Genomic DNA, 27,895 nt, shown 5'->3' on the forward strand with positions numbered 1-27,895 from the left:
TCTTTCTATTTCTGAAAACCAACCTTACACAGTGAATTACAGAAATTTAGGGCATGCTTTAATGAATCCATTACAATAGCAATTTACTCCTGTGTACACCCTACTTTTGCTTCTGCCTCTACATTCAGAGGACTGCATATAAGTGAATATAAATTGCAGTGTAATAATTATTCCTTGTCCTACTTTCAAATCTCTTAACTGGATCCATTCTCATCAATGAGTGAAAAATGTTTGTGTATAATCTAACGATATTTATAACATGCAAACCAAATTTTTACAGTATTTTCCTGTTAAATAATGATGTATATCTGAACTAGTCTGGCAAATTATCTACAAGTACACCACAATTGGTAAAATCACCTACTTCATCACATAACTAATTTGAACCAATTTTCAAAAGATAAATGCAAGGTAAAATAAGAAGCCTTACTGTACCTTATTTTATCAAAAAGTACATGTTGCAGTAAGTATTGCCTTGTTCTCATATGGCGCAGGATGTCAATCAGCAAACGCAGACTAAGCCTCTGGTGGGGATATTCCAGGACAAACGATGCATGTCGAAATCCAGTCAGCAAACAAATGATGACACTTTCCAAACACTGCTTCAGTTCATGCTCCTACACACAAAAATCAACAAATACAATGAACAAAAGGAAAATGCACAAAAATAATATCCACACACATATATACAACCCAGTTTTAATTCCAGCATAACTGCACGAGACAGAAACTACAGTTTTTACAGAACACTGAAGATGGAGAATACTCTTTAGAGCTGCCCAGAGGAAACTAATGACTTTTGGGTGGAGATGTTTAAAAAAAAAGCAATACTGTAATTGTTCACAAATATGCCAACTAATAAAATATATTTCTACATTTTTATTGTAGCTTTAATAGGAAACCAACCAACTGACAATACTATGAATATTCAAATAAAAATTACTTAATTTTACAATTTTGTTACCTGTGAGGTAATCTTATTAAATCTTTTTCCCTATGAACAGAAATGTCATAAAACTCCATAATAATTTATGTAAAAATCTGTACATATATAAGAAAGCTCTTATCAAATTTCTCCTTCACAAATGCTAGCATATTTTTAGCATTTATACTTGTATCATAACAAAATTTATATTTGAATGTTTTAGTATACCAAAACGAAGCATATACCCTTAGCCACAGTATCCTGAAAAATGTATAGTAGAGGTTCCAGTGCAATAATTTACATCCTTCATTAACTAACGTTATGAATGGACCGATATGACAGATACTGATATAAAATACAAATATTCCACTGTCTTAATAGTTACATGTAATCCCATGATCACAAGGAGTTTAGCCTTAGAAAAATAAACTGTGTATTTCAACACTTGAATTAGGCTATTTTATGTCACTTTTCTGCAACGTTTGGTTAATCTTGACAACAAAACCAAACCAATGAGTGGAGGATATGAACTATACCTATACATTCATTAAAAAATAACAAAATGACTGAATTTTGCACTATATATATCACGCCATTTTTAGAAATATCAGTAAAATTAGTAGCAATGGTAGACCTACAGTGCTCAATGTCAATAGAGTACTGATTAATCTCCACCCCTAATTCATACATTTTTTTTTTAATGCAGGGTACAGCAGTGTAAATAACATATTTCAAAATGCAAAATGTAACAAAACTAATTACACTCGTTTATTCCTCACAGTTGCAAATAGTGATGAAAAAAATGCACTTTAGGTGTGAGTGTTTTGACTTGTGTAAATACTGGCCTTCCTGATGGCATAGTAGTAACATTGTCACCTCATAATCAAGAGATCCCAGGTTCGATACCTGATGGGTTCGGATCCCACTTTAAACTGTAGGTCCAGTCCCCATTAACCTTTCTGTGCATAAAATGGACTTAACAAAATCAACAACAAATCTTTGGCAATGTATGGTGGTACCCTTTAGCCACCCACGACTCTGGATATGACACCTGCTGATTTCTTGTTATGAGGACACTTCAAGCAAGTAGTATTCCAAACATATTTCTGTTACCATCAAGGACTTGAAGAACCATGAGCTACCGTCACCAACACCAGGCAATGGATAGTTTCCAATGCTACTTGGCAGAATGTGTGGCACAGAGTGGATGTCATTTGACAGGACTCGTAGTCAAACATTGAGATGTAAATTGCATTTTCTCTCTTACAACGTGCATTTCAAAATATGCTATGAATGCTACCATATCCAATACATCATATATAAAGAGGCAAAGAATTAGCAACTTCATATGCTACACATGAGAAACAAATAATACATAATGATAATATGTGTATTGCAAATATTACCTCAAGAAAAGCCCAGAATATGTCTAATAGATTATTTAGTCTTGTTTTCTTTAGTGAACTCCTGGTTGATGGTTCTCCACACACATGCTCCAGAAATGGTACAAAGCAAGCCTCCGTTACATATGATGACAGCAGCAAAGGACCAAGATGATGCATGATCACTGATGCTACCACCATTATGTTCGCTTGATGGGAGAGCCTTTCTCTACGAGCAGGAGTTCCTGTTCCGATAGATATTGCACCTTGTCCCTCCTATCAGAAATAGAAATAATAAGTATATTACTAAAAAAAATAATAATTTGAATTTGATTTTAAAATTGTGGGAGCGTCAGCACTTAGGCTATTTTGCTCCCGTCACATTATACGGGGGCCAGCCCCTTATCATTACAAAGAACAACTCTAACGTTGCATAATTAAAAATCTTAAAATGTTCTGACTTCTGTTAAAAGCTGAGGCTGTAAACGGGCACTCAGCACACATAAGGACAACAGGACAATACAAACAAAATTATACTGGCCATGGGGTGGCCAGTCGCCAGAGCCTTGTTAGTCTTCAGTCCAGGATGTACTAATGTGGAAGTGAGGTTGACATTTGGGTGTACTACGTGGAAGGTCACCCCTTACACCCAAAAAAAAAAAATAATAATAATAATAATAAAGATAGACAAAATGGAAATACATGTCTTGGATGTAAAGATTCAGTATGGAAATTCCTAGGGTTGATACCAATGTATTAGTATCGTCCACTACCAGCAGTAGAGTTTTTAATACATATCTCAATCTACAAATATCTTTTAGGAATATAAGACAGGTTGCAAACTCTTAAGAAATCAGGTTTCTAACTTCAGAATCACTGTCATTTTATTGGAATGAACAATTTTATTCATCATTTCTACACAATTTTTCTTCTCTATTTTAGTCGCTGAGCTTCAGGCTTGTATAGATAGCCTAGCTAGCCTAGAATATATGCTCCTGCTTTCATTACACATATATCTTAATAATTTGTATGGAACTTTAAATTTTGACATCCTTCTTCAATCCTTTCCATCCTTGTGTTATAAAAAAAGATCATACAGTTTCCAAGCATAGAGAACAACATTGCACTTTTCTTATTTGTGTCCCTTTTCTGCCACATTTGTCTAATTGTGATGATGAGAACGAATGACCGTTAGATGACACCAATGAAGGAAAATTCACAAAGGTATACATATGCCCAGGTTGGCACTTGAACCCAAAACCCATTGCTGGCAAGATCATGAGTCAACCACTCAAGACCGAGGAGGCTAAATGTTTGGATGCTGAGTTATATAGTCTCTACAAAATTCCGTAAGACCCAATCTAAATTCAAGTAACACACTTAAATGATAATTGTGGAATTAACTACTATCTCCATTTCAATACACTGCAAGAGTAGCTTAGGCATATTTGCACTACAAATACTAGTTTCCTTTGCAATCTTTGAACAACAATAGTTGAAAAGAAAATGAAGAAATGTCTCTACTTTGTTGCTTACCTCAGTCTTAAGCTCCAACAATTTTAACACTTTAGAGAGCCATTTCAGTAGGGTATTCGCCCTGGATACATCACTATGAGGCTTATCTTGGATTGGCAGATAGCCTTCAACTGGATATCTCAATGGTGTGGCACCAAAATTTGCCACCAAATTTTCAGTAAAAGCCAAACTTACAGCTGGGAAATAAGCAATACCCGGACCACAATGGATATCATCAAATGCTACACCCATTGACCTCCCATTCCTGGAAGAGAACAACCACACATATCATAATAAAAAATTGTAATTTAATTTAATATTAAGGGTTAAAGTTGACAATGGATTTCCCATACACATACTTCTTTCTCATCACTATTCAATATATATATATATATATATTAGAGGCGTATTCAAGGTGCATGCGATGCATGCGTAAATTGTGGGAAAAGAATTATTACTTTCTTTCACTTCAGATCCAAGAAATGTAATATAAGCTTAGTTGAGCGCTCTCGTGTAAAATAAATGCTTCTCCTATATGAAGAAATTAGAATGTAGAAATGCTCATTAATGTCGTCGCAAGCTGTCCGATGTACCGCATCAGCGAAGGAAGATTTTAACGTGGGCAAGCGCTGCTCCCGTGCTTCTTCACTCCCCTCTCCACTTCTTCCCCTTCACAATGCGTGAATATTGCGTTGGCTGCATGCTGTGAGGTGACAGCTACAGAGAAGAGTATGCTTGTTGTTTTGTTGAACAAAGAGGTGGCAGCAATTGATTTTTTTCTTTGGAGGTACAGTGCAATGCAAATTTAGTTTAAAGTTTGGTATATTTTTATTTCTGGGCCTCTTTCAAAATTCCACATGGCTTAGTGCAGTATTTTCCCCGAAATATTTTTAAAAAATGACGGAAAATGAAACAGAGGGTGTGATACAGGATTATTATTATTATTTGACTTTGTAAAGCTAAAGAATGAGTTGATTGCTCTCTATTCTTCCCCCGAGTTTGAAAATAAACCTGTACATGCACTAGTACCATATATGAACACGAACAATATTCATAACATTATGAATGAAACTTACATGTTGGTTACACTCATTTTGTCAATACCAGCTTCAACTGCATCAGTGTAACGATCTTTTTCAACATTAAGAAGAATTAACAATTATATTAGAGCAACCCAATCACAAGAAAGATTAAGTGCGCTTGGTATATTATCCATTGAAAAAGAGCTGCTTCTGAAAATTAAAGCATTGCCCTTATTTTTACGAAGATGTTATAAGGGAATTTACCACGCAAAACAGAAGAGCAGAATTTACATTTAAATTATTTTAATTAAGTCTGGTCTTTTGTTCCTGAATATTAACTATAACTATAATGTTATTTGCATAAGCCAAACAAACCTAAATTGTGAATCTCCAATGTAAATATAAACTGTTTATAAATATCAAGTGATTTATAATTTTATGAAGACTTCCACATCAGACATCAAACCTGGTGAGTTTTTAACTTTATTATTCATATTTCATTACTTTATACGTTATGCAATATTTAGTAATGTTAATGTGCAAATCGTCAACTATTGAGTTATTGAATACGTATAATGCTATCCCCCATTCCATAATATATGTTTTAAATAATTTGTGTACAGCATGCCCTTTATGAAAATCCAGGATACTGTGTGTGTATATATATTAGGGATGGGACCAATTAATCGGTACTCTATCGGTATTGGCCGATATAGGCATATCAGTGTATCGGTTTATCGGTAAAATTACTGATTATTTTACCGATCCGATATATCGATAAATATCTTATAATTTAGTGCAAAATTCTGCAATTTTGTTCTAATTTTTATGGATAATCTCCATGCCCTACTTTCTGAAAAAGTAAATGTCTAAATATTCAACTTCTTTTGTATTGCAATCAGCTCGAAACACACATTTATTATGGAGATCAATGAAAATTTCAGGGTCTTCAAGGACCATTTCTAAATTTATATCGGATCGGTAGAATATCGGTATCGGTAAATTTTATATCGGCCTTAATATATATATATATATATATATATATATATATATATATATATATATATATATATATATATATATATATATATATATATATATATATATATATATATATATATATAATGGATAAAAGCAAGGAGGGCCAAAAAGGGCTAAGTAAAAATCAAAGAAGGTAAAAGGAAACACTCACCGGACAGTAGAAAAATTCAAAATTTTCGCTAATTACATAGCATCATCAGTGTGAGGAGAAATAGACGGAACCGGAAGTTGGGGCACTGCAGAGTTGCCAGGCCCCCATCGAAGAAGAAGCGGTGCGTAGAACGAAAAAATCACTGTTTCGTCACCAGGCTCGTCGTAAACTGTGAGTGTGTGGAATGAGCTGGGAGGGCGGGAGGGATGGGCATTACTGGGTGGCCGTGTTCAAGCCAGGTGGAGTGGTTGCACTCATGGCCGATATATAGGCCCTTTCCCATCTTTTGCGAACAGAGGTGTTGGCTGGTTGGGGTAGGAAATGGATAATCGCTACCCGGAAGCAGTCGTTGAAACTGATGTTGTGGTGGTTGGTGTGGATGGCGACAGTGAAGTCCAGGTTGTGGGTGGAGGAGCGGTGGTTATTGATGCGGAGGTTGAGGGCCGTTGATGTTTCCCCCAGGTAAAAATCACCACAGATGTTGCAGGTGAGGATGTAGATAAGGTTTGAGGAATGGCAGGTCCCTTTGGGATGGAGGGTAAATTTGCCAGTGGCCGTGTGCACCTGGAGGGTGTGAGAAGTGATGAGGATGGGGCAGGTCTTGCACCTGGGGCGGTTGCATTTATGGGCAGGGGGGTGTTGGATGTGTGGTGAAGGAGTGTTGTGGACCAGGATGTTTTGGAGGTTGGGGGGGCATTTGAAAACCACTCTGGGTTTGTTGGGAAATATGGTTTTGGTTTCAGGATCACTGTGGAGAATTGGGAGAAGAGAGTGCAGTGTGTGCCTGATTTTGTTGAGGTTGGGATGATATTGGGTGATGAGTGCAGGTGGGTTGGTGGCAGCAGGTTTCTTGGTGGTAGTGGTATGTGAGGCAGCTCGCGATATTTGCTTGGTGACCAGGATGGAGGGATATCCACGGTTAACCAGGGCTTGGTGTAGGCGGAGGTTATAATTCTGGCGGGAGGTGGGTGAAGTGTTCAGGTGCTGTCCCCTGAGGGCCAGAGAGAATGGAATGGCTTTTTTGGTGTGGAACGGGTGGGAGCTGGAGAAGTGTAGGTATTGCATGTGGTTGGTGGGTTTTATGTGGATGGAGGTAGTCAGGTGTCCTCCCTCGATGTGCACGTCCACATCTAGGAAGGTGATCTGGTTGGGGGAGTGCATCCAGGTGAATTTTAGGGAACGGAAGTGGTTACGTTGGTCCAGGAAAGCTGACAAGGATGGTTCTCCATGTGTCCAGAGCATGAAGATGTCATCGATGAAACAGAGCCAGAGGAGGGGTTGGAGGGGTTGGGTAGCCAAAAACTCTTGCTCAAGTTTGCCGATGAAGAGGTTTGCATAGGATGGGGCCATTCTGGTACCCATGGCGGTACCTCGGATCTGTACGAAATTTTGGTTTTCAAAGGTGAAGTTGTTACAAGTGATGACAAGGTGGGCTAGGTGGGTCAGGAAGTTGGTGCTGGGGTTGTGAAGTTTGGGTCTGCTATTGAGATAGAATTCTATGGAGCGGAGGCCATGGGAGTGAGGTATGTTGGTGTAGAAGGAAGTGACATCGATGGTGGCAAGGATGGTATTTGGGGCAATCGTGGAAGGGTGCTGATTTTCTGGAGGAAGTGGTTGGTGTCACGGAGGTAGGAGGGCAGAGCTTTCACAAGAGGCTGGAGATGGGTGTCAACAAAGGCTGAGATTCTTTCTGTGGGTGAGTTATAGCTGGATACAATGGGTCTACCAGGGTTGCCAGGTTTGGGCAATGAATAGAAGGTGGGGGTGCGGGGATTGTCGGGTATTAACATGGCGGTGGTACAAGCTGTTAGGCCTTCAGGGGGGCCGCGGGTGTGGATGAAGTCCTGGATTTTGTTGAGGTGTTCGGCGGATAGGTCAACTGTGGTGGGTTTGTAGGTGGAAGGGTCAGCCAGCTGGCGGTTGGCTTCCGCAAACCTCCACCCTCAACCTCCGCATCAATAACCACCGCTCCTCCACCCACAACCTGGACTTCACTGTCGCCATCCACACCAACCACCACAACATCAGTTAAAACGACTGCTTCCGGGTAGCGATTATCCATCTCCTACCCCAACCAGCCAACACCTCTGTTCGCAAAAGATGGGAGAGGGCCTATACCGCGTGAGGCACCTAAAAGTACCACCTGAAATAGCGAAGAAACCAGAAACAGTAGCGATGTGAGGTTTGCGGGAAACAATAATATCAAATGGGGCTCGTAAATCGGAGGTATGGGGTGGGTCGAAAAATATCGACAAATGGGGCATCTGGAGCAAAGTCATATTTTTTTAAATGGAACGATATACAATAACATGCATTAATATAAAAGAGCACACGCAGAGAAACACAACGCCGTTGGTCTCATGCATCTACTGCACATAGGAACGAAGATATGGCCATGTGAAAATATGTAAACAAACTAACAAGTGGCCCACTTGACCGTCAGTACCACGGCATGTACAAGTATGAGATGTCGGAAGCCATTGGACAAGATGAAGACAGAACGTGTTAAAGGAAGAAAAAATACAGTAGACATCGTCAGCACCATGTATTTGACAGTGTTAAAGCATAATGAAAATGACCATGACAGTATATCGAAGAACCACTGCGTAAGAAGCGAAAACCTGTCAAAGTGTGTGTTCAAAGTGGTGGCCTGTCAGCTGCGATACAGGCAACGAGGCGCCCACGCAAAGATCGTTGCACAGAAAGTAGCATCTCGTAGGGAATGTCCCTACAGGCCGCAATAATACGGTGTTGCATATCCTCTGGAGTTGTTGGCACATCCCGGTAGACAATGTCCTTCAGCTTTCCCCACAGGAAAAAGTCTAACGGTGTCAAATTTGGGGAACGAGCCGAGCCGGCCATTTGACAGGCCCTTCACGTCCAATCCAACGATTTGGAAATGTATTTTCCACACATGCTGTAGCGCGTCTTGCACTGTGAGCTGGGCACCCGTCATGTTGGTACCACATTTCCCTCCTTGTCTGAAGTGGTATGTCCTCCAATAGTACAGGCAGTTCATGTTGTAAAAACTGTATGTATCGGTCAGCATTCAGTGTCCCTTGTATAAAAAAAGGGCCAATGAGATGTTCACCCACTATACCACACCACACGTTCACACTCCATGGGCGCTGGTGTTCCACTTGGTGAAGCCAATGTGGATTTGTCACCGACCAATAGTGCATGTTCCTTAGGTTGACATTTCCATGATTGGTAAAAGTTGCCTCGTCAGTGAAGAGGATACATGACAAATCGGGTGTGTCATGTTGTAACATCCATGTGCAAAACCGAACACGGTCCACAAAATCATTCCCGTGAAGTTCCTGATGGAGGGAGATATGATATGGGTGAAACTTGTGTGTGTGCAGAATGCGCAATACACTTCGCTGACTCATCCCAGCATCCCTGGCAATTTCACGGGAGCTAATGTGCGGATTCACAGCAACAGCGGCGAGAAAATTTGTTGCACCTGCCTCACCCATAGTTGGCTTGTTCCGCACATGTGCTCGTGGTGTTACACTTCCGGTGTCTCTTAATTTAATAAATAACTTACCAAACAGACGTCGAGATGGCTGTCGTCTGTCCGGATATCTCTCTGCGTACACACAGTAGGCTTCTGAGGCATTCTTTCAGCATTCCCCATAAATCAGGATCATGTCCCCTTTTTCTCTGTTTGTGAACACCATAATCTTCGCTCTTACCACTACACTGCTTGCTATGAACTAACACGATCTCGTGGACCTGCTATCAAAACTTGCTCTGCGTAAAGACAGTTCTGTCAGGCACCTGAGAAGTCTTACATGCCGTGGTACTGACGGTCAAGTGGGCCACTTGTTAGTTTGTTTACATATTTTCACATGGCCATATCTTCGTTCCTATGTGCAGTAGATGCATGAAACCAACGGTGTTGTGTTTCTCTGCGTGTGCTCTTTTCTATTATGCATGTTATTGTATATCGTTCCATTTAAACAAATATGACTTTGCTCCAGATGCCCCATTTGTCGATATTTTTCGACCCACCCCATACCTCCGATTTACGAGCCCCATTTGATATTATTGTTTCCCGCAAACCTCACATCGCTACTGTTTCTGGTTTCTTCGCTATTTCAGGTGGTACTTTTAGGTGCCTCACGCGGTATATCGGCCATGAGTGCAACCACTCCACCTGGCTTGAACACGACCACCCAGTAATGCCCATCCCTCCCGCCCTCCCAGCTCATCCCACACACTCACAGTTTACGACGAGCCTGGTGACGAAACAGTGATTTTTTCATTCTACGCACCGCTTCTTCTTCGATGGGGACCTGGCAACTCTGCAGTGCCCCAACTTCCGATTCCGTCTATTTCTCCTCACACTGATGATGCTATGTAATTAGCGAAAATTTTGAATTTTTCTACTGTCCGGTGAGTGTTTCCTTTTACCTTCTTTGATTTATATATATATATATATATATATATATATATATATATATATATGTATGTATGTATGTATGTACAAGGTAGAATCAAAAAGTAAGGTAACAAGTGCCCTGAAAATATACAACGATATGCTAGTAACTGTTTTTTTTTGTGTGTTGTAGGTATTGATGGATAGTATCCCTGGTGACCGCTAGAGAGCAGCACGGTGACACAGTTGCAGAGAATCGCAGTTCGAAGATGGCAGGGTTACTGGAAACATGGTCAAATGTGGAAGTGCGAAGTGTGGTCAGGCGCTTTTGCATGCGAAGGGGAAGAAACCAGCCGAGATCCATCGGGAACTTGTGGAGGTGTATGGAAACAACGTGTTATCAGGAAACAAGTGTGGTGTTGGTGTAAGGAGTTTGAAATTGGTAGGACTAACATTAATGATGATCAGCGAAGTGGCAGACCGTCAACTTCAGCTACCAACCAGAACATTTGTCAGGTGGAGGGAATGATTAGGGAGGATAGGCAAATCACACTGTCACACATTGCAGATGCACTGAACATTTTGTATGGTTCTGTGCACAACACGCTTGGCTACTGCAAAGTGTGTGCACATTGGGTACCAAGAAATCTCACTGATTATGACAAAGGCAGACGAATGGGCATGAGTCTGAACCACCTGATCCGTTATCAACAAGAAGGGTCGTCATTTCTGTATCGCATCATTACGGGTGATGAGACACCTGTGCCATTGTGGACAACGGAATCCAAACGTTCCTCCATGATGTGGAAACATCCATCATCGGCCCCATCCAAAAAGTTTAAAACAGTAACATGTGCAAGGAAAACAATGGCCACGATCTTTTGGGACCACCTTGGTGTGATTCACCTGGAATTCCTTCCACGTGGTACCACTGTCAATGCTGTGACCTACTGCCAGACATTGGACAGATTGAGAGAGGCCATACGTCGGAAACGACCTGGAGCACTCAGGGAGGGTGTATTGTTGTTACACGACAACGCTCGACCTCACACAGCGCAGCTCACCCGTGACCATGTCACAAGTTTCCACTGGGAGGTTATGGAACACCCTGCATACAGCCCTGATCTTGCACCCAGCGATTTCCATCTGTTCGGACCAATGAAGAAGCATCTTCGAGGACGACGCTTCAACACAGTGCAAGAGGCACAGGATGCAGTGAAAACCTGGTTGGACAGCCTTGACACTGATTTCTTCACTCGTGGCATTGATGCATTGGTCACCCGCTGGAACACGTGCTTAGACAAATATGGTGACTATGTGGAATGTTAGTGTGCAGTGTCATGTATACCCTGTCACAGTTTAGGCAACCACGACATAAAGGTTTCTGTGGAAAAAAACTTGTTACCTTACTTTTTGATTCTACCTTATGTATATGTATGTGTGTGTGTATGTATATACATGTGGAAGATATTGCGCATATTTGATATATTTTATATTTGATATTAACACAGTAAAGCACAGTCTTTTTAACTGTACAAGGCACACAATAAAAAGAGAATGAAAATAATGTAAAATGTGGTTATATTTCATGTATCTAAATTCTTGAAGAAGTGAAAGCAAGAAAGAATATTCATGTCAAGATTTATTTACTAATATGTGCACATATCACCTGATGACAACTACAGTAGTACATTTGTTCTGGGCATTTATAATGAGTGCCTTACGTTCACACAAAAATAATTGGTTTCAAATTTAGAACTCAGAACAAAACTTACCTATAAAATTCAATTACTCCTTTATCTAGATCAATAGTACAGCCTATTATGTCCCCACTAAGCCAAGACTCTCCATATTTATGGGTTGTATAGTTCCACTTTCTCACTCTATTCCCATCATATGCATAAGAAGTAGTTGTATCACCTGAGAATAAATATGTTACTTTAATAAAGTGAAACAAAAGATTTGGACAGACAGGGGTTTCCACTCGATTATAATAAGTGACATAAGAACACATTGCTTTGTGCAAAACCCTAAGATATTGATAATGAAAGTTACTTACTTTTAATTTTTATAACTGAATCAATCAGAAGCTTGTGAGGAATAAATTGTCACATACCTACGCCAATTTCCTGAGAAAATCTGCAACCAGCTGTTGCCCATCCTACTTGCATCACTCCTTTTGAACCCAACTGCAACTCATATTGCCACTTCCCTGCAGGGAATGCAACAGGAGAACAAACGTATTAATAAGATAGGCAATACACAATTCAAGAATCATGGTAAATGGAAATTTTATTTAATGAAAATTACGTCGAATACTCTTCAACTTCTACAATTCGAAACGTCAAATTATAAAACTGAAAACTAACTTTAGATTTTTAATGTTGCGAACATGACAACAATGTAGCAGATCATCAGTTTGAAATTATGTTTATTAATTATTTAATTAATTCCTGCGGTCAACAGAAGGCAGATAAACATATACACATATTGATTTATACAGAACCCATACAATTAGCATAGACCGATAATACAAGTAATCAATTAAATAATCACAAACAATCAGATTAACCAATCGGGATCTTTCACTGGTCTTTCATCATACAAGAACAAAGACTTGTGAAATAAAAAAAATACATGTATTGAATACATATATGTGTATCATTGTAGAATACATTAGAATATAAAATATTGTTATGAAAATGAGTACAACATATTTGTAATTATAATTTTGATTTATATCAGTTTTTACAAAGTTTGAATGACAATGAGTAATCTAAGGTCTGGTCTGATAACACAGGCCTGCATGGCTTCGGATGACTCACAGATGACTGTTGTCCCTGAATAATTTCAGTATGCTGATTCCAAAAATGACATCCATTTTTACCCATCACGTATAGTTTTTTCAGAAAATAGCAATATATTAAGTGCCTTTATTTCACAATAAAATGTATAGTTCCATGATTTCCTCAATAGATGGCTCTGTTTAGATGATGATAAAATATTGGTTTTCTAGAATACAAATCCTCCAATTTTGAACCATAAATTCACATAGAGTAGTAAGCATTTAATCCATCTTCTATCTTAACAAGACACATTGGCATTAAGGTTGCAAACTTTGATTACATAAATTCCATTTTCGAAATCTCTCATAAAAGTTTTCTTCACAAAATGTCCAAAACTCAATGTTATAATGTAGTGAGTTGATTGAACTTAATAATGTGGAGAAAAATCCTGATCTAGGGAAAAGTCCTGACTTGATGGGATGAATTTTATGTCATATCCCTCATCAGCATTCAAAATACTTCCAGAATCACCTATTGGTTTGCAAACAACCGAAATTTTGCTTGCTTAAATTTATTTTGTTGTGTTCTGTAATAGGCATAATGGAATGGCAAATATGATAATTTTGATTGTGAAATTGTGAAAAATCCTGACGTGATGGGGTAAAATGGATGTCATTCCGTGATCAGCATTCAAAATACTTCCAGAATCACCTATTGATTTGAAATCATCCGATTTTTTGCAGGGTGGTGTAATTGTAAGCGTATTATACATTTATAGATGCTTTAGAATAGTATGTTGTTGAAGTGCAATATATTTGGAATCTGTAATAGTTACATAGGTTTAGAATACATGAATATACCATATTTAAAAGCCTGGGTGTGTTACTTGTGACAAGCTAGATCAAATATAGCTATTTTGTTGAATGCCAACTATATACCATCTATGGTACATATTTCTTGCACTTTCTTGCATCTATGGTGGGGGAATAATCATTTGTTTTATTTTTCTTCACTTTTCTGCCAGTTTAAGCTAATTGTGAAAATTTGGGGAAATGAGGAGCAAGCAACATATGCATTCTAAATGCAGGTACCACACCTCGAAATATTAAAATCAGTCAGAAAAATGATGAAAAAAAGAGCAATGTTTCTGGTTCTACACCTTCAAAGTCATGGAAAAAAAGAAGTTTTTTTTTATCAACTTCTGAACCCTGTTCATAATACTTTAAAAAAACTTGTAGACATATTTAATGTTACAGATAGGATTATGAAAGTGTTGCAAATGATACCAAGAGAATCCATACAAAAACTTTGGAACTATAACAGTTTAAGGAGGAGTGTAAATGTTAACATGATATAAAGCAACAGATTTCACACCAAAGCGACAAGTAACGTGCAGCATTTTACTACAAAATGCAATTTTCCCTCCAGTTTAGAAGCACTCATTGGACATGCACAACAATCAAACAAGGCGGCACAACCCCTGGTGTAGAAAATCAGCCTGGTTCAAGTTAACACCCAAGTGACAAGTGCAGCATGTCATGCCCATCTGGTGTGAAAGGTTGCATTTATTTCTAAAGGATCATTTTCAAGTGACATGTCACTCATATGCCAGGCGACATGTTGTACATCAATTTTCACTTTGGTGTGACATTATTACTATTCACTAGCAAATTAGCAGCTTCTTACCTTTGTAAATGCACACATTCGCTCTAATGGAACTGAAATTACTCTGGGAGTTGAGGCTAAGCCTATCTGATCCAACAATGAATGAACCCACATGTGTCGCTACATCAAATTTTACAGCAGGTGGACCAAGACGACCTTCCCTTGAATCAGTTGTAGCCCGTGCCTTGGTGGAGCAGTTCAAAAATTCCTCTACTTGCTTTGGCAAAAATTCAAAAGGTGATGGTTGCCTAAAATTGACAGCACAGTTGTTATTAACCTTGGGAGTCACCATTTGAATTTTTCCATAAAATTTCTAATTGTCAAAAACAAATACACACAAAAAAGAACAAAGGTCAAATGTTTGGAAGCATAAGCCATTTTTCATAAAAAAAGTGTGAACTAGATTAACATAACACACACAGCTCTGATGTTATTGAAATAGAGACCTGCTGTACAAACAGCTAATAATAATTCAAATAAGTCCTGTTTCTTGTTTATTGACATATCTTCCATTTCTTTTTAATGCATATTGGCATATCCACAAGGAATGAAATTTGGGGTTGCAAAAAGAAAATATAGCAAAGTTTATACATAACTGAAAAGAAAAACTACAAGCTTTAAGGAATTAGTACTTTGGTGGCCTACTGTTTATATTTTCAGTACAAAACGATGTATTTTCTATTTCTTGTATTCACTTAAAATGTACACCTCAGCATTTAATTAGCCCTTGGATGATATTAAAGTAAAACTTGGCAAAATTTATGTTATATTACTCAGAAAAGATAAATCTTTATATAAAGCATAATGTTATACCTATCTGCTTAAAAATAATTCATTAAAAATACATCCATGAGTCGACCACAAGGTAAAAAAAAAAACATTAAAATAATTATCTATCATATATACAAAAGGATTTATCAAGTTGATCTCAAATCTCCTAGATGGTATCCTTAACAACCCCTTGTAATTAGGAACATTTTAACCTCATTGCCCAGGAACAGCTATACAAAAATAAGAAGTGTCACAAGAGTAACACAGATATAGAATCACCAATAAAACTTTGATGTTCAAAGTATGATACTACTTACTGAGACAAAATGGTGTCACAAATGGGAAGTGCTACGATATGAATACCAAATATTGCTCCCCCTCCCCCTTATCTACTTTATTTTTATGCATACAAATGAAAAACACAAAAATACAGGATATGATTGTTTAATTTGAGTTTTAAGTCCATTTTATGCATACAAGAATAATTGGGACTAGACCTACAGTTTAAAATGGGATCAGAACCACTATGTGCTTCCACCAGGTATTGAACCTGAGACCCTTTCATTACAAGGCGACGATTTTAACAAAAAGACAAGTGTGTGTCAACTGTGTTTCATGTATGTACTCGTAAAATATTCAGGGAACAAATTAAATAACACAAAGATGGCAACAAGGGAAAGTAAGCTTTCTGGTACTAGTGTCTCTGTAAATCACCAGTGGCGAAATGGCCTGTGTGGGGCAGGTCCTACCTATCTACTGCCAACCAAACTCCCACATGCCTCAGCAGAGGTGTACGATGATTCAACCACTTATGGGGTGGTGTGTGGTCAACACAACAAACCACCAATTGATGATGTAGGTTTCCATGACTGGATTACGCTATTCGTTTGTAGCTCCCAAATTTCCTGGCCACCAGTCCCATACACAGACTGAAATCTCACGAGAAAAATTGTCACACTTTCCACCAGACTCGAATCTGCATGTATCCCGTAGTGGGATCCCAAAGCATGATGCTTTAGACCATGGTGCGGGACACTACTATATCTACATTGTGTTACATAAAAAAGTAACTAACTAACTCTCTAGCCTTCTTAAAACCGAAGGTTCATGGCTTCAGCAACACAGGCCTTCCATCTGTCCCTATCCTGAGCAAGATCTATCCACTATTTTCCATCCTAACGATTTCATTTACGTCCATCTCAACGTTGTCCCTCCATCTTCGTCTTGGGATTCCTACAGGTCTCTTACAATCAGGTTTCCCCAACAAGAATTCTGTAACCTCTTCTTTCTTCTCCCATTTGTGCCACATAGCATGCACACCTAAGTCTTCTTGACTTAATCATTCTAATAATATCTGGACATGAATAAAAATTAAGTAGTTCTATATTATGTAACCTTCTCCACTCACCCTGTCTCTTCATCTCTTTTAGGCCCAAATATTTTCCTAAGGATTTTATTTTCAAACACACTCAACTTATGTTCCTCTTTCAATGTAACGGACAAAGTTTCACATCCATATAATACTACTGGCAAAATTAATGTTTTGTATATTTTAACTTTTAGTTTCTTAGATATTAAAGGATAAGACAAAAGTTTATGAAGAGAAAAGTAACATGCATTTCCTAAATTAAGCCTGCTTTTTATTTCCTCTTTAATATCATTTTCATTTGTTAGTATTAATCCTAAGTACTTGAATTTGGAAACTGGTTCAAACAAGTTGTTATCAATAATTAGATTTTGATTATTACCTAACACTTGGTTTCGGCCTATAAGCATATATTTAGTTTTCTCTTTGGTAACTCCAAAACCTATCTCTTTAGCTGCTTTGAAAAATATTTTAGAATTATTCTTAATTGTATCTACATCATCTACATATGCTAACAGCTGAGTCACACAGTTTAATTTTAGTCCTTCATTAGTTTCTTTTACCTTCCTACCAGCATATTCTAAAGCAAAATTAAAGAGCAATGGTGATAATGCATCTCCTTGTTTTAACCCATCATGAATTGTAAATTTGTCAGACATATTAATACCCACACAAATTTTACTTTCTGTTTCACTGGTGCATACTTTTATCCAGTGGCGACAATTGGGTTCCCAAACTAGGGGAGTGGGGGCAAGGTGCCAAAACTTGGGGGGGGGGGGCAAATACAGTATATTTCCATTTGTATATAAGGTTTAGCATAAGGAGGGGGAAAAAGCAGCAAAAAGTGGGGGGGTTGCCCCCCTAATCGCCGCCACTGCTTTTATCATATTAACAAGCTTCTTAGGTATTCCAAAGTCGACTAATATTCTATAATTTAACTTTTGACTGAATCATATGTATTTTTGAAATCAATGAATAGCTGATGGACATTTTGATTACATTCCCACTTTTTCTCAAGTGTCTGTCTAATGTGAAAAATTTGATCTGTTACGTTTATATCTCCACATTGATAATCACCTATAATTTCATTAGCATATGGGGTTAGTCTTGCTAAAAGAATGTTAAATAATATTTTATATGTTGTTGAGAGTAGTAAAAAAGTAATGCAATATATTATATATTTCCTTTAATAGTGAGTAATATGCACAAATCTACAATATATTATGAATTACGTAAAATCTACTCTTGCATGAAATCTGCAATCTCTACCTTGCTTCTCTTGCATGATATATAGTATTTGGTGACAACACTGGTAATATTCTAAAATTGGTGTCAATGTTTAGACTTGCATGCATTCTAAAGTGTGCAGCATCGATTTCAGTTTCTGGTGACATTTAGTTTTGCTTCAAATAAAGATTTGAAATGCTGAAATAAAACTATTCCTATGAGAATTGTGAGAAAAATGGAACTCTTTCTGAGGTGGCAACACTGTTGGTGTTGGCCATACATACACATTAGACCAGTCTAGCTCGCTGCAGTTTTTGGCACCAGGTGTAGTGCAGGTACATCCCGTGTCACGCTGGTGCAAGAAAATTGTGTTCAACCAAGTAGACACTGCACGGAAGAAAGGTGGTGTTCAAGATCAGAAGATTCAACGAATGCCTGTCTGCTGCTTTAGGCATTCATTCAATTGGTTAGCATGTACCATGTGACCATACACCACACTTTACACCATTCCAGAACATAGTGCGAACAGTGTAGACGACTGTGGCACCAAAACAATGTAGACGACTTGGTGAAGTAACTAAGCAGTGGAAGAAGGAAAGTTATTATGTTATGTTTATGTGTATTATAAAGCTGTTGTTGCACTTGGTAAACTAAACACGTTAGTGCAAAAAGAGTCAAAAGGTGAAGCAAACTAGATGGAGGCATTGTGTGTATTCTTTGGTTTGTCCTTCTCACAATACAGTAGAAGTCCAATATTAAGATCCCAGATTTTACATTTTCTTGCATTACACATTCAATCCTTGTAGTCCCAAGAGAGCAAAGCATTGTAAAATTTTCACGAATTTAAATTTTCCTGCATTATATGTTTTTGTATGTAAACTTGGTCCCCTGAAAAGCAAAATCCAGGTTCCACTGTGTGTTCCTTTGTTTTCAAAATATATCAGCTTAACACTTATTATAAAAGAATTGGACAAAATGTCACAAGGGCAATGCAGTTATAAATTTCAAAGCTGCTAAAATCTTTGATTTTGGCTTATTGACTTGAAATGTTATCCTTCTGTACAAAAATAACTAGTGTTGCTTGTATGAGGACATCAATATAATAACACTATAAAATTCACAGGAGTTTAAAATTTATCTTCAAGTTAAGAGAGATTTTCTGGTCATAAGTGTGTTTCTCTTATTAAAATTTTGGAATGACTTAAGATGACCAGACCCCTGTCCGATTTTCTTCATATTTGGCATACTCCCTAATTGAGGCCTCCTAACAGGGACGGCGACAGGGGTGGGCACGGGTGGGCAAGCGCCCACCCAAAAATACCTGTGCCCACCCGATTGCCCACCCAATCAAATTCACTAAGTACATATACTTACGGATATGTGAATGTTGCAATAAATTAGTGTTCATTACATGTATATTTTACTAATGAATATTATTTATGCTAGAAATGTTCACATATCATCATCCCATAAAGAGCTGATTTAACTTTGTCATTAGAAAGCAAAAGGAATTACTAGAGATCTTGAAACAAGAAAACTGTGACCAATTGAAATTGAATACTTCTATGATTAGAAGCAGCTGGTGGGCTTAGGAGGCGCAAAATTATGCAGGGTATGGTCAAGATGAGATCAGCATTTAGGGTGAGTTTGAGGGCTGCAGCTCCGGTCCTTCACTGCTTTGAATAGTACCACATAAAGAAAAAATTAGTTACTTCGGATGTGAAGAAAAAATGTAGAAATACATATAACTAACCCCCTCATGTAGTTTGGCGAAAAGTTATAACTGAAAGTGTGGAGGGGATTGGGGTGAAGTCTTAATGTTGTAAGCTCCAGGTGTTCACATATATAAATCTCTGCCTGTGTATGATTAAAATAATTTCTAAATAAACAAATAAAAACCTCAGCGTTGCTTCCTCCAGCAACACAATAAATTATTTCGACTTTTTAATTAGGTCTACATTGAAATTCCAGAAGGTTTGTCATAATCAGACAAGTTTTTGTAACATGTGCACATGTGTATGTCACAGGGTCAGACAGGTTTTTGTAACTTGTACATTAATACATGTGTATGTCACAGGGTTGCTTGGGTTTTCTTTCATGATTCCTACCAACAAAAAATCCATAATGGATACTCTTTCAGTTGTATATAACAAATTTTTAATACATCCTTCGATTGTCGAGTTATTACTGGGTTGCCATGACTTACTCCCCAACCCTCGTATTAATTTTGATGTAACAGTTATCTGGGTTTGGAAAAAGCAACGTAATTATTGAATTGATAATGGGTGGCTAATTCTATTTAGAAATCCTAGTTCCACACATAAATTTTGCCTATCAGTTACATAATCATGCGATTTTTCTTGTGATTAACTTACGTAGAATTACTCGTAAAAGAAGAAGGGGTTGGAAGGAAAGCTTTGTTTTGAGGGCATCAGGGAATTAATCACGATGAGAATGGTTTAAACTTTAGAAGCATCAGAGGTTTAGCCGAAAAGGTCAACAGAATCTGTAGATGCAGATGAAGTAAAGAAGAGAAGGTATGTCACGAAGTAGCTATTCATAAGAACATTTTGTCTATTTGTTTTTAAGTCTAATTTTATGCTCAGATAGGCTAATTGGGACTAAACCTGCAGTGTGCATTGTGCTTCCACCAGAGGAGTGGACAGTAGAAACCAGAACCTCTTCATTATAAGGCGACAACGTTATGCCATTGGAGGAAAAAAAAATATACAGAAAACTCACAGTGAACGTGTTATGTTATCACCATAAAAGATGCGTTCACTTAAGAGTGTATATTTCCAGAGACAAATGTTTGAGACTTTCGGAAAACAACGTTATTGTTCACGGAGTTAGCTGCCTTGATCCAACAATGAAACACTGTGAAATTGAAACTACTACCTCAAGTTTCGAAGTGGTATGAACTAATGCAACTCCACTTTTGGAAGAGTAACTTGTTGCTGATTCGACTGATTTGTTCTATGTGAAGTCACTTTTCTTCTAATTTTGGCTAATGAGGTTCAATGGTGATTAGATAAAAGTGACGAATGGGGGAAAACAAATACATGCAGTCATTGAAAATACAACCCCCAACAAATTATTATTTTGACTGTGGTTCCAAGCGCCAGAGACTCGTTCACCTGCAAGATTAAAGTTTCCAGGGTATACTGCGCAGGATAGAGGTTGACATTTGAGCGCTTTCGAAAAGGTCACGCTATACAACCCAAGTCGTCTGTGAAAAACGGATGAATTACCGGGTACAGTGATCAATTTCGATGATTTTGTGTCTTACAAAATGTAAACTATTTGTTGCCTCAGTGCATGTATTTATCTAGCCATACGTGTATCACTTCTCCAGCATGAGTAACGAAGACTTACTTCAGGAAACTAATAACAACGTAGTTAACAGATTTTTCAATGTTACTTGATTATTACTTTTGGGCGATATTTTGTCAAAATAGCCTTTCATAAGTCTGGGGATACTTTATGCAGAATGAACAAAGAATTGGTTCTTCCATGTGTGTGTGTGTTTACGTTCCCAATACGACATTAATTTTAATCCAAATATCCAGTGGCAGCGATTAGGAGGAGCGAGGGGGAGTTCCCCCCACCACATTTTGCCACTTGTTGCACCCGCACTATGGCCTCTTAATGCTAAGACTTTTATATCAAAAAAGTAAATTGTCCTTGGTCCCACGTTTTGGCACCCGATAGCCGTTACTGCAAACATTCAGATACATTTGTCAGTTGTAATAACCTTTTAAGCCAAGAAAAGTAATCAGTTTCAGTCAAAAACTCTTGTGATGAAAATAATATGATCAGGAACATGCATTTAAATTACGAAAAAGTAATTTAATCCTTCACCATTGTCTACCATCAAAATTTATATCACTGTCGCCTAATATATAAAGTGGAGTAGATACGTGCCTTGTAATTTTGCACTTGAAGGACAAAATGTGATACAACCAATTCACATTTATTTCACTACATTGACATGAAGGAAATAATGTGATTAGAATGTATGGCTGCGCACACACAAACCCTTACCTTGAAATAATTGTGTCTATCGGAGACAAAGAAGTGGAGCAAGATGCGAGAATAGATTAGAAAAGGAAGAGGAAAGATACCAAACAAACACACACACACACATACATGTGATGCGTGTGTGTATGGCAGTTAAGAGAAACTTTTGAAGAATGGGGCGAGAGAAAGTGAAAGGGAGAAAGAGGTAACAAGCTGAGAAAGAAAGATATAAGAAGGCATTAGGGAGTAAAACAGAAAAGATGAAAAGGAAATGGAAAGAAGTGAAGAGAAATCGATAGTGTAAGAGAGAAGAGATAATGGGATACATATGCGTGAGTATCGCACATATATGTGTTTTACATGTATGTATGTATGTATATGATACATATATATGATACATACATATATATATATATATATATATATATATATATATATATATATATATATATATATATATATATATATATATATATATATATATATATATATATATATGGGCCTTACATTTATACCTGCCCACCCTAATCTATCAATTTACAGCTTCTGCCCACCCGGTCGAAAATTTCTGGCGCCGCCCCTGCCTCCTAATCACGAATCTGAAGTTAAAAGTTGTCGGAAACGTTTAGAAATTGCAAAATAAGACGTTAGTTTTCGGAATGGAAACCGTCGATTTTTTAATTTTTTTTTGTTTCACAAGGAAATATATATATTCCTGATACTACCACGACACCAAATTTTAACTGTTTGCCTAACCTAACCGAAACTAACCTAACCACACGTCAATGGTTTGTGGGGCTAGCCCCAATGGTTCGTGGGGCTAGCGTCAATGGTTCACAATTATTTTGCAATTTCTAGATCCTGATACTACCACGACACCAAATTTTAATTTATTTATTTATTCCTTGTTTTGGATGGCGAAGTTAAGGCACAAGCCTTTTCTTCCACTTAACCATCTCTACATTACATTTTATAAATTGATTTTTATAGCTAACTGTATGATAAATATATAAAAAACTAAATATTTAAGATACCAAGAAATGAAATCTATAAAAAACTAAGAACACTGAGATACCAAAAAAAAGAAAAACACAAGAAAAAATAAAAGAGAAAGACACAAAAAACATAAAAAATAAAGACAAAAATACATACACACTAAGTAAAAAAAATACACGTAAAACATAAACACACACGCAACAAACATAGTCAAATTACAGAAAAAGTCGGTGGGTGTTGGTCCTACCAGTTTACACGAAGGTTTAATTTTATTTTATTTCCCTGTTTTCAGTTCTGGTAAGTTGACTCCAGAAGATGATATGTTAATTTTGATTTGAATTGGAGAAGAGAAGAAGAGTTTCTTATGTCGTTGGGGAGGTCGTTCCACGCTCTGGTAGCAGTGACCGTTAAGGAATTTCCATAAAACGTTGTCTTGTGGGAGGGAATGGCCAGCAGAGAGTTGTCTCTCGAACGGGTGGCAAAGGTGTGTGCTGAACTTAGGGGTTGAAATCGAGAAACTAGGTAGGACGGCTCTCGTGAGTTTACTATTTTGTAGAGCGCTGTAAGAGCGTGAAAGCGGCGGCGAGTGGAAAGGTCGAACCAGCCTAGGTCCTTGAAAGCCGGGGTCAGGTGGTCAAAAAATTTGATATTATAAATGTAGCGCACACATGCATTTTGTATTCTCTGTAGACGTCTTGCTAGTTCACCGTTGAGGTCAATGTATGTCAAGTCATAGTAGTCTATATGAGGCCGAACTAAGGACTCCACGAGTCCTTATGTTTGCCTAACCTAACCTAACCACATGTCAATGGTTAGTTAGTGGGGCTAGTGCCAATGGTTCATGGGGCTAGCGTCAATGGTTTGCAATTATTTTGCAATTTCTAGACGTTTCCGACAAATTTTAACTTCAGATTCGTCATTAGCAGACCTCAATTAGTAAGTATGTCAAATATCAAGAAAATCGGAGAGAGGTCAGGTCATTTTAAGTTATACCAAAATCTTAGTATCCGCCAAACGTCTGAAATTCCTTTATTTTCTTGTTTTTCACATTGGTACTTACATATTCTGCATTGCTAAGGATTGTTGAAGGTGAGATTTCGTTTTTTTTCACAACAATAGTATCAATTTTCCACATATCGAGTAATTATTGTTTGTTGGTTTCTCGGTTCCGTTACACACAATATGGCGGGCAAATCTTGACTAGCCTTGTCTATGATCAGTGGTGTGCAGTGTTTCCAGCCTTCTTCACCGAAAAATACCTACTTTCGTGTTACTGATTTTGTATTTTTTTTTCAGGGTTCGAAAACCCCACAAACAATGCACGTAGCCCCATACAAACCATTCATAAATAACCCCATGAACCATGCACGGCAAGGTTACGTTAGGCAAACATAGTTAAAATTGTCATGTTCTTGCAAAACAACGGTGTGGTTGGAAACACTGACCAGGGGTTACATCATCGAATGCACGCAACATTTGGTTCACATAGTAGAAGGACATAGAGGCAACAGCTTTCGTGCATTGGAGAGACATTAATCTTCAAAAATACATGATTACCGGCGAAATAAATTAAACGATGGGAAAAAACACTTCCACAACCTTTCAAAAGTGTACGGAAAGTCAGTTTGGTAAGAACTTTTTCCTGCAAAATTGAAGAAATACGTTTTGCGGATACTAAAATTTTACCTTTCTCTTTCCGAAAAGATTAATAGCTACTTTTTACTAAATTGTCTTTCAACATAAAAGTTTCAATCTTATGGTAAAAATAGGAATATACAGAATTTATTCACATCCTAAGGTTTTGAGTGGTAAATTTTATGACATAAGGCACAAAATCATTTCTGACGGTCACAAGAGTAATGGCCAATATTGATATGCATAAAATGTGTAACGATTGATAAATTTTGGTAAATTTCTTTATTATTCAAATTACTTTTCGATAGCCCTCGTATAAATTCTTTTGCAGTCTAATCTTTTTGAAAGTATATTTTATCCTTGTTAAAATTTGTAACGCAGTTTCTGTCAAGCGAAAAAGAACGCAAAGCAAGTTGAAGCTTGCATTCTTTTTCTTTCTTAACAACAATGGGTTCTTTTTCATTCGGCGCTGCGCAGTTTTGTAAGTTTTGCTGCATTGTGTTTCTGGATATGCTTTTCAACGGGGTAATTGTTTAGGCTAAAAATAACTTTCCAAGTGTCTAAATCTTTTGTTCTGGGAATAGAATTGCGCAATCCCGCGAGTATAAATACCAGCCGTCTTGCTGGCAAAATAATCAGTTGATCAGTATATTCCGGAATCTTTAGGAGATTAAATCGCTTGTCGAGGTCCAGGGCTGGGAGAATTCGGGCATTGTGTGGGGAGTGGCTGGTCAGCTCTCCCTTCCACAATGTCCGAGGTTTTCCATAAGCAACCTTTCAGGATTTGTGCTGGTCAGCATGATCCTTAAAGGGGATTTTGGCAGGCTTATAAATAATTAATTCATATATAAATATTTAATCTTAATAATTTAAAATTTTGATTCATAAATTCTGTCGGAGTTGTCACTGGTCAGTGTGGCTCCGATGTAAATTCAAGTTAAATAAATTAGGCTCATCAAAGATATACATTCTTCTCGTCAAGTTAATTTTTATTCTAAATCATTCTGAATTCTCCTGGTCAGGAGGTTCAATTAATTAAAAGTTTATTTCTTGTTACTTTAATCCGAGAGCATACCTCTGGTCAGAGGGTGCCTTTTTAAATCTCACAGCTTATAGGCCTATAGTTTTCATGTCCGTTTTAAAGTCTGAGTATCCGGAACGCTAAGGAAAGTTTAATGGTTTCTCTTATTTAGGTTTATATTAGATGTAATTTTGAAACAACTATAATAGGTGACCGGTCGAGTATATGTTTTTTAGAAATTAATTTTATGTAAAAGTCTATTGTTTTGCTTTTGCTATGTGAGTAGCCAAAAAGGGTAGACATAGAGTCCCCTATTATGTTAAGGAATTCCACGTGGACATTTGTAATTTGTGGCCGAGATATGGCATTGATATTGGGTAGAGAAAGGCTCCCCTTATATTTTGTTATGAATGTTTTTGGAGGTTGACCCTGAAGATGGTAGTTTACCTCATGAGTTCTAGAGAACATAATGCAGATGTGAAAATATGACAGAAGCACAAATAGAAATTTACGGAAAGATGTTATGCAAATTTTTCTTTGGTTTTGGTTAATAGTAATTTTGTCGACCTTTAGTTAATAATTTGTCACCTGTTTATTGAAATCAAGCTACAGCTGTGTTAATTCTATGATGGGATATGGACAAGTTATATAAGAAAGTGCTCTCTGGGTTTTATGTTTACTCTATAGCAAGTTTCAGTCTATGTTATGAAAGTCGTTATGATCTAAATTTTATCTTGGCATTGTTGTAGTTTTCCTTTTGATCAGAAGTTTGTATATTTTTCTTTTCACTTAACTATGTTTGAATTCGTGAATAAGTTGATTAAGGTTTAGACGGAGAACCTTCTCTCATGTTAATTCTCGGAATGTTTATTGGAAATTTGAGATGTAAATAAATTTGTAATCGTTAATGGGTATTTCCTTATAGTAAATTTGTTTTATAAGTACAAATTAACTGGCCTCCTTTTGGTTTGATGAGGTGACCCGCAGTCACTGGTCAGTGAGGTGGAGGCTTTATCAACCCATAAGAAGTCAGTTTAGATTATGCTGATTTCGCTCGCGACTCGCGCATGCATATCCTCACTGGTCAGTGGGATGCAGGTGCGATCACGATGGAAGTTTAAGCGTAAGGAAGGTTACCTACTTTAGAGTTAAGGTTCTTGGTTAAGTAAACAATTTTTTATTTTTATTATTATTCAAAAGCAGACCCTTACCCGAACTTTGGGATGCGGGCTCTCATGCCCCGCAGGAACTGAGAATTAGTTGTGGCATATATTATAACAGAAAGATAATTGGTAGGCAGCGATGCCCGGTTTTGGTCTTTCGAGGGGACCGAGCTGGTGTGTCGTGTGCTAGGCAACGTGGGCCAACCAAGCTTAACTTTGCAAATGTAACATTTGTTAATAAAAAATATTTTAACTGTGCAATTCTACTAACACTCTATGTGCATTTATCTTATTTTACACTGTGTCTTTAGATTAATCACAATAAGTATAAACGATGATCAGATAAAATCAGGACATTTGCAAAGGAACATCCATAACAAAGCTAAGATTTAAACACAGAAACTTGAGTTCTTAAGACTCTCCAATGTCCATTACATAGAAATTCACACACATATTCATAGAAGAAATGCTAGCAAATTCAAGTGAAGCTATGCTTAAATTAAATCATCATTACTAAAAGTAATTTTGGTTAAGATTAAGACATAGCAATGGTGTGAAAATACACATCAACTGGTGTAACACTTACTTGACATCAGAGGCACTTGATGGAATCCCAGTTAGGTCTTTTTCTGCTGACACCAAGAACTCTTTTCCAAAGATTGCATTAACAACCTCACTCGCATTCATGGCTAAAAATATGTACAATTATAAACAATGGAATGCAATGAAAGATAAAATTAACAACTAAAAGAAGGAAAAAGAAAAGAAAAAACACAGTCTGCACTAAATTAAGCTTGAGAGAATGGTTTGTATTATCTAAATTCT

General features: G+C 37.4%; 1 protein-coding gene across 4 annotated transcripts in view; it reads right to left on the reverse strand.

Annotated features, from left to right (window-relative positions):
• The window catches only part of LOC145995973 (E3 ubiquitin-protein ligase RNF123-like), a 73,354-nt gene that overhangs the window by 42,847 nt on the left and 2,612 nt on the right, over positions 1-27,895 (reverse strand). For all 4 annotated transcript variants that reach the window (XM_083132100.1, XM_083132082.1, XM_083132092.1 and 1 more), the window contains exons 2-8: positions 27,657-27,759; positions 14,893-15,119; positions 12,537-12,632; positions 12,196-12,340; positions 3,844-4,087; positions 2,332-2,583; positions 436-617 (exon numbers count right to left, since the gene is read on the reverse strand). In XM_083132100.1, the coding sequence (XP_082988226.1) occupies positions 436-617; positions 2,332-2,583; positions 3,844-4,087; positions 12,196-12,340; positions 12,537-12,632; positions 14,893-15,119; positions 27,657-27,757 (1,247 nt within the window). In that variant the 5' untranslated portion in view covers positions 27,758-27,759. The remainder of the gene's footprint in view (positions 1-435; positions 618-2,331; positions 2,584-3,843; positions 4,088-12,195; positions 12,341-12,536; positions 12,633-14,892; positions 15,120-27,656; positions 27,760-27,895) is intronic.

The sequence above is a fragment of the Lepisma saccharinum genome, chromosome 1 (assembly GCF_977018435.1).
Source record: "Lepisma saccharinum chromosome 1, izLepSacc3.1, whole genome shotgun sequence".
Lineage (NCBI taxonomy): Eukaryota > Metazoa > Arthropoda > Insecta > Zygentoma > Lepismatidae > Lepisma > Lepisma saccharinum.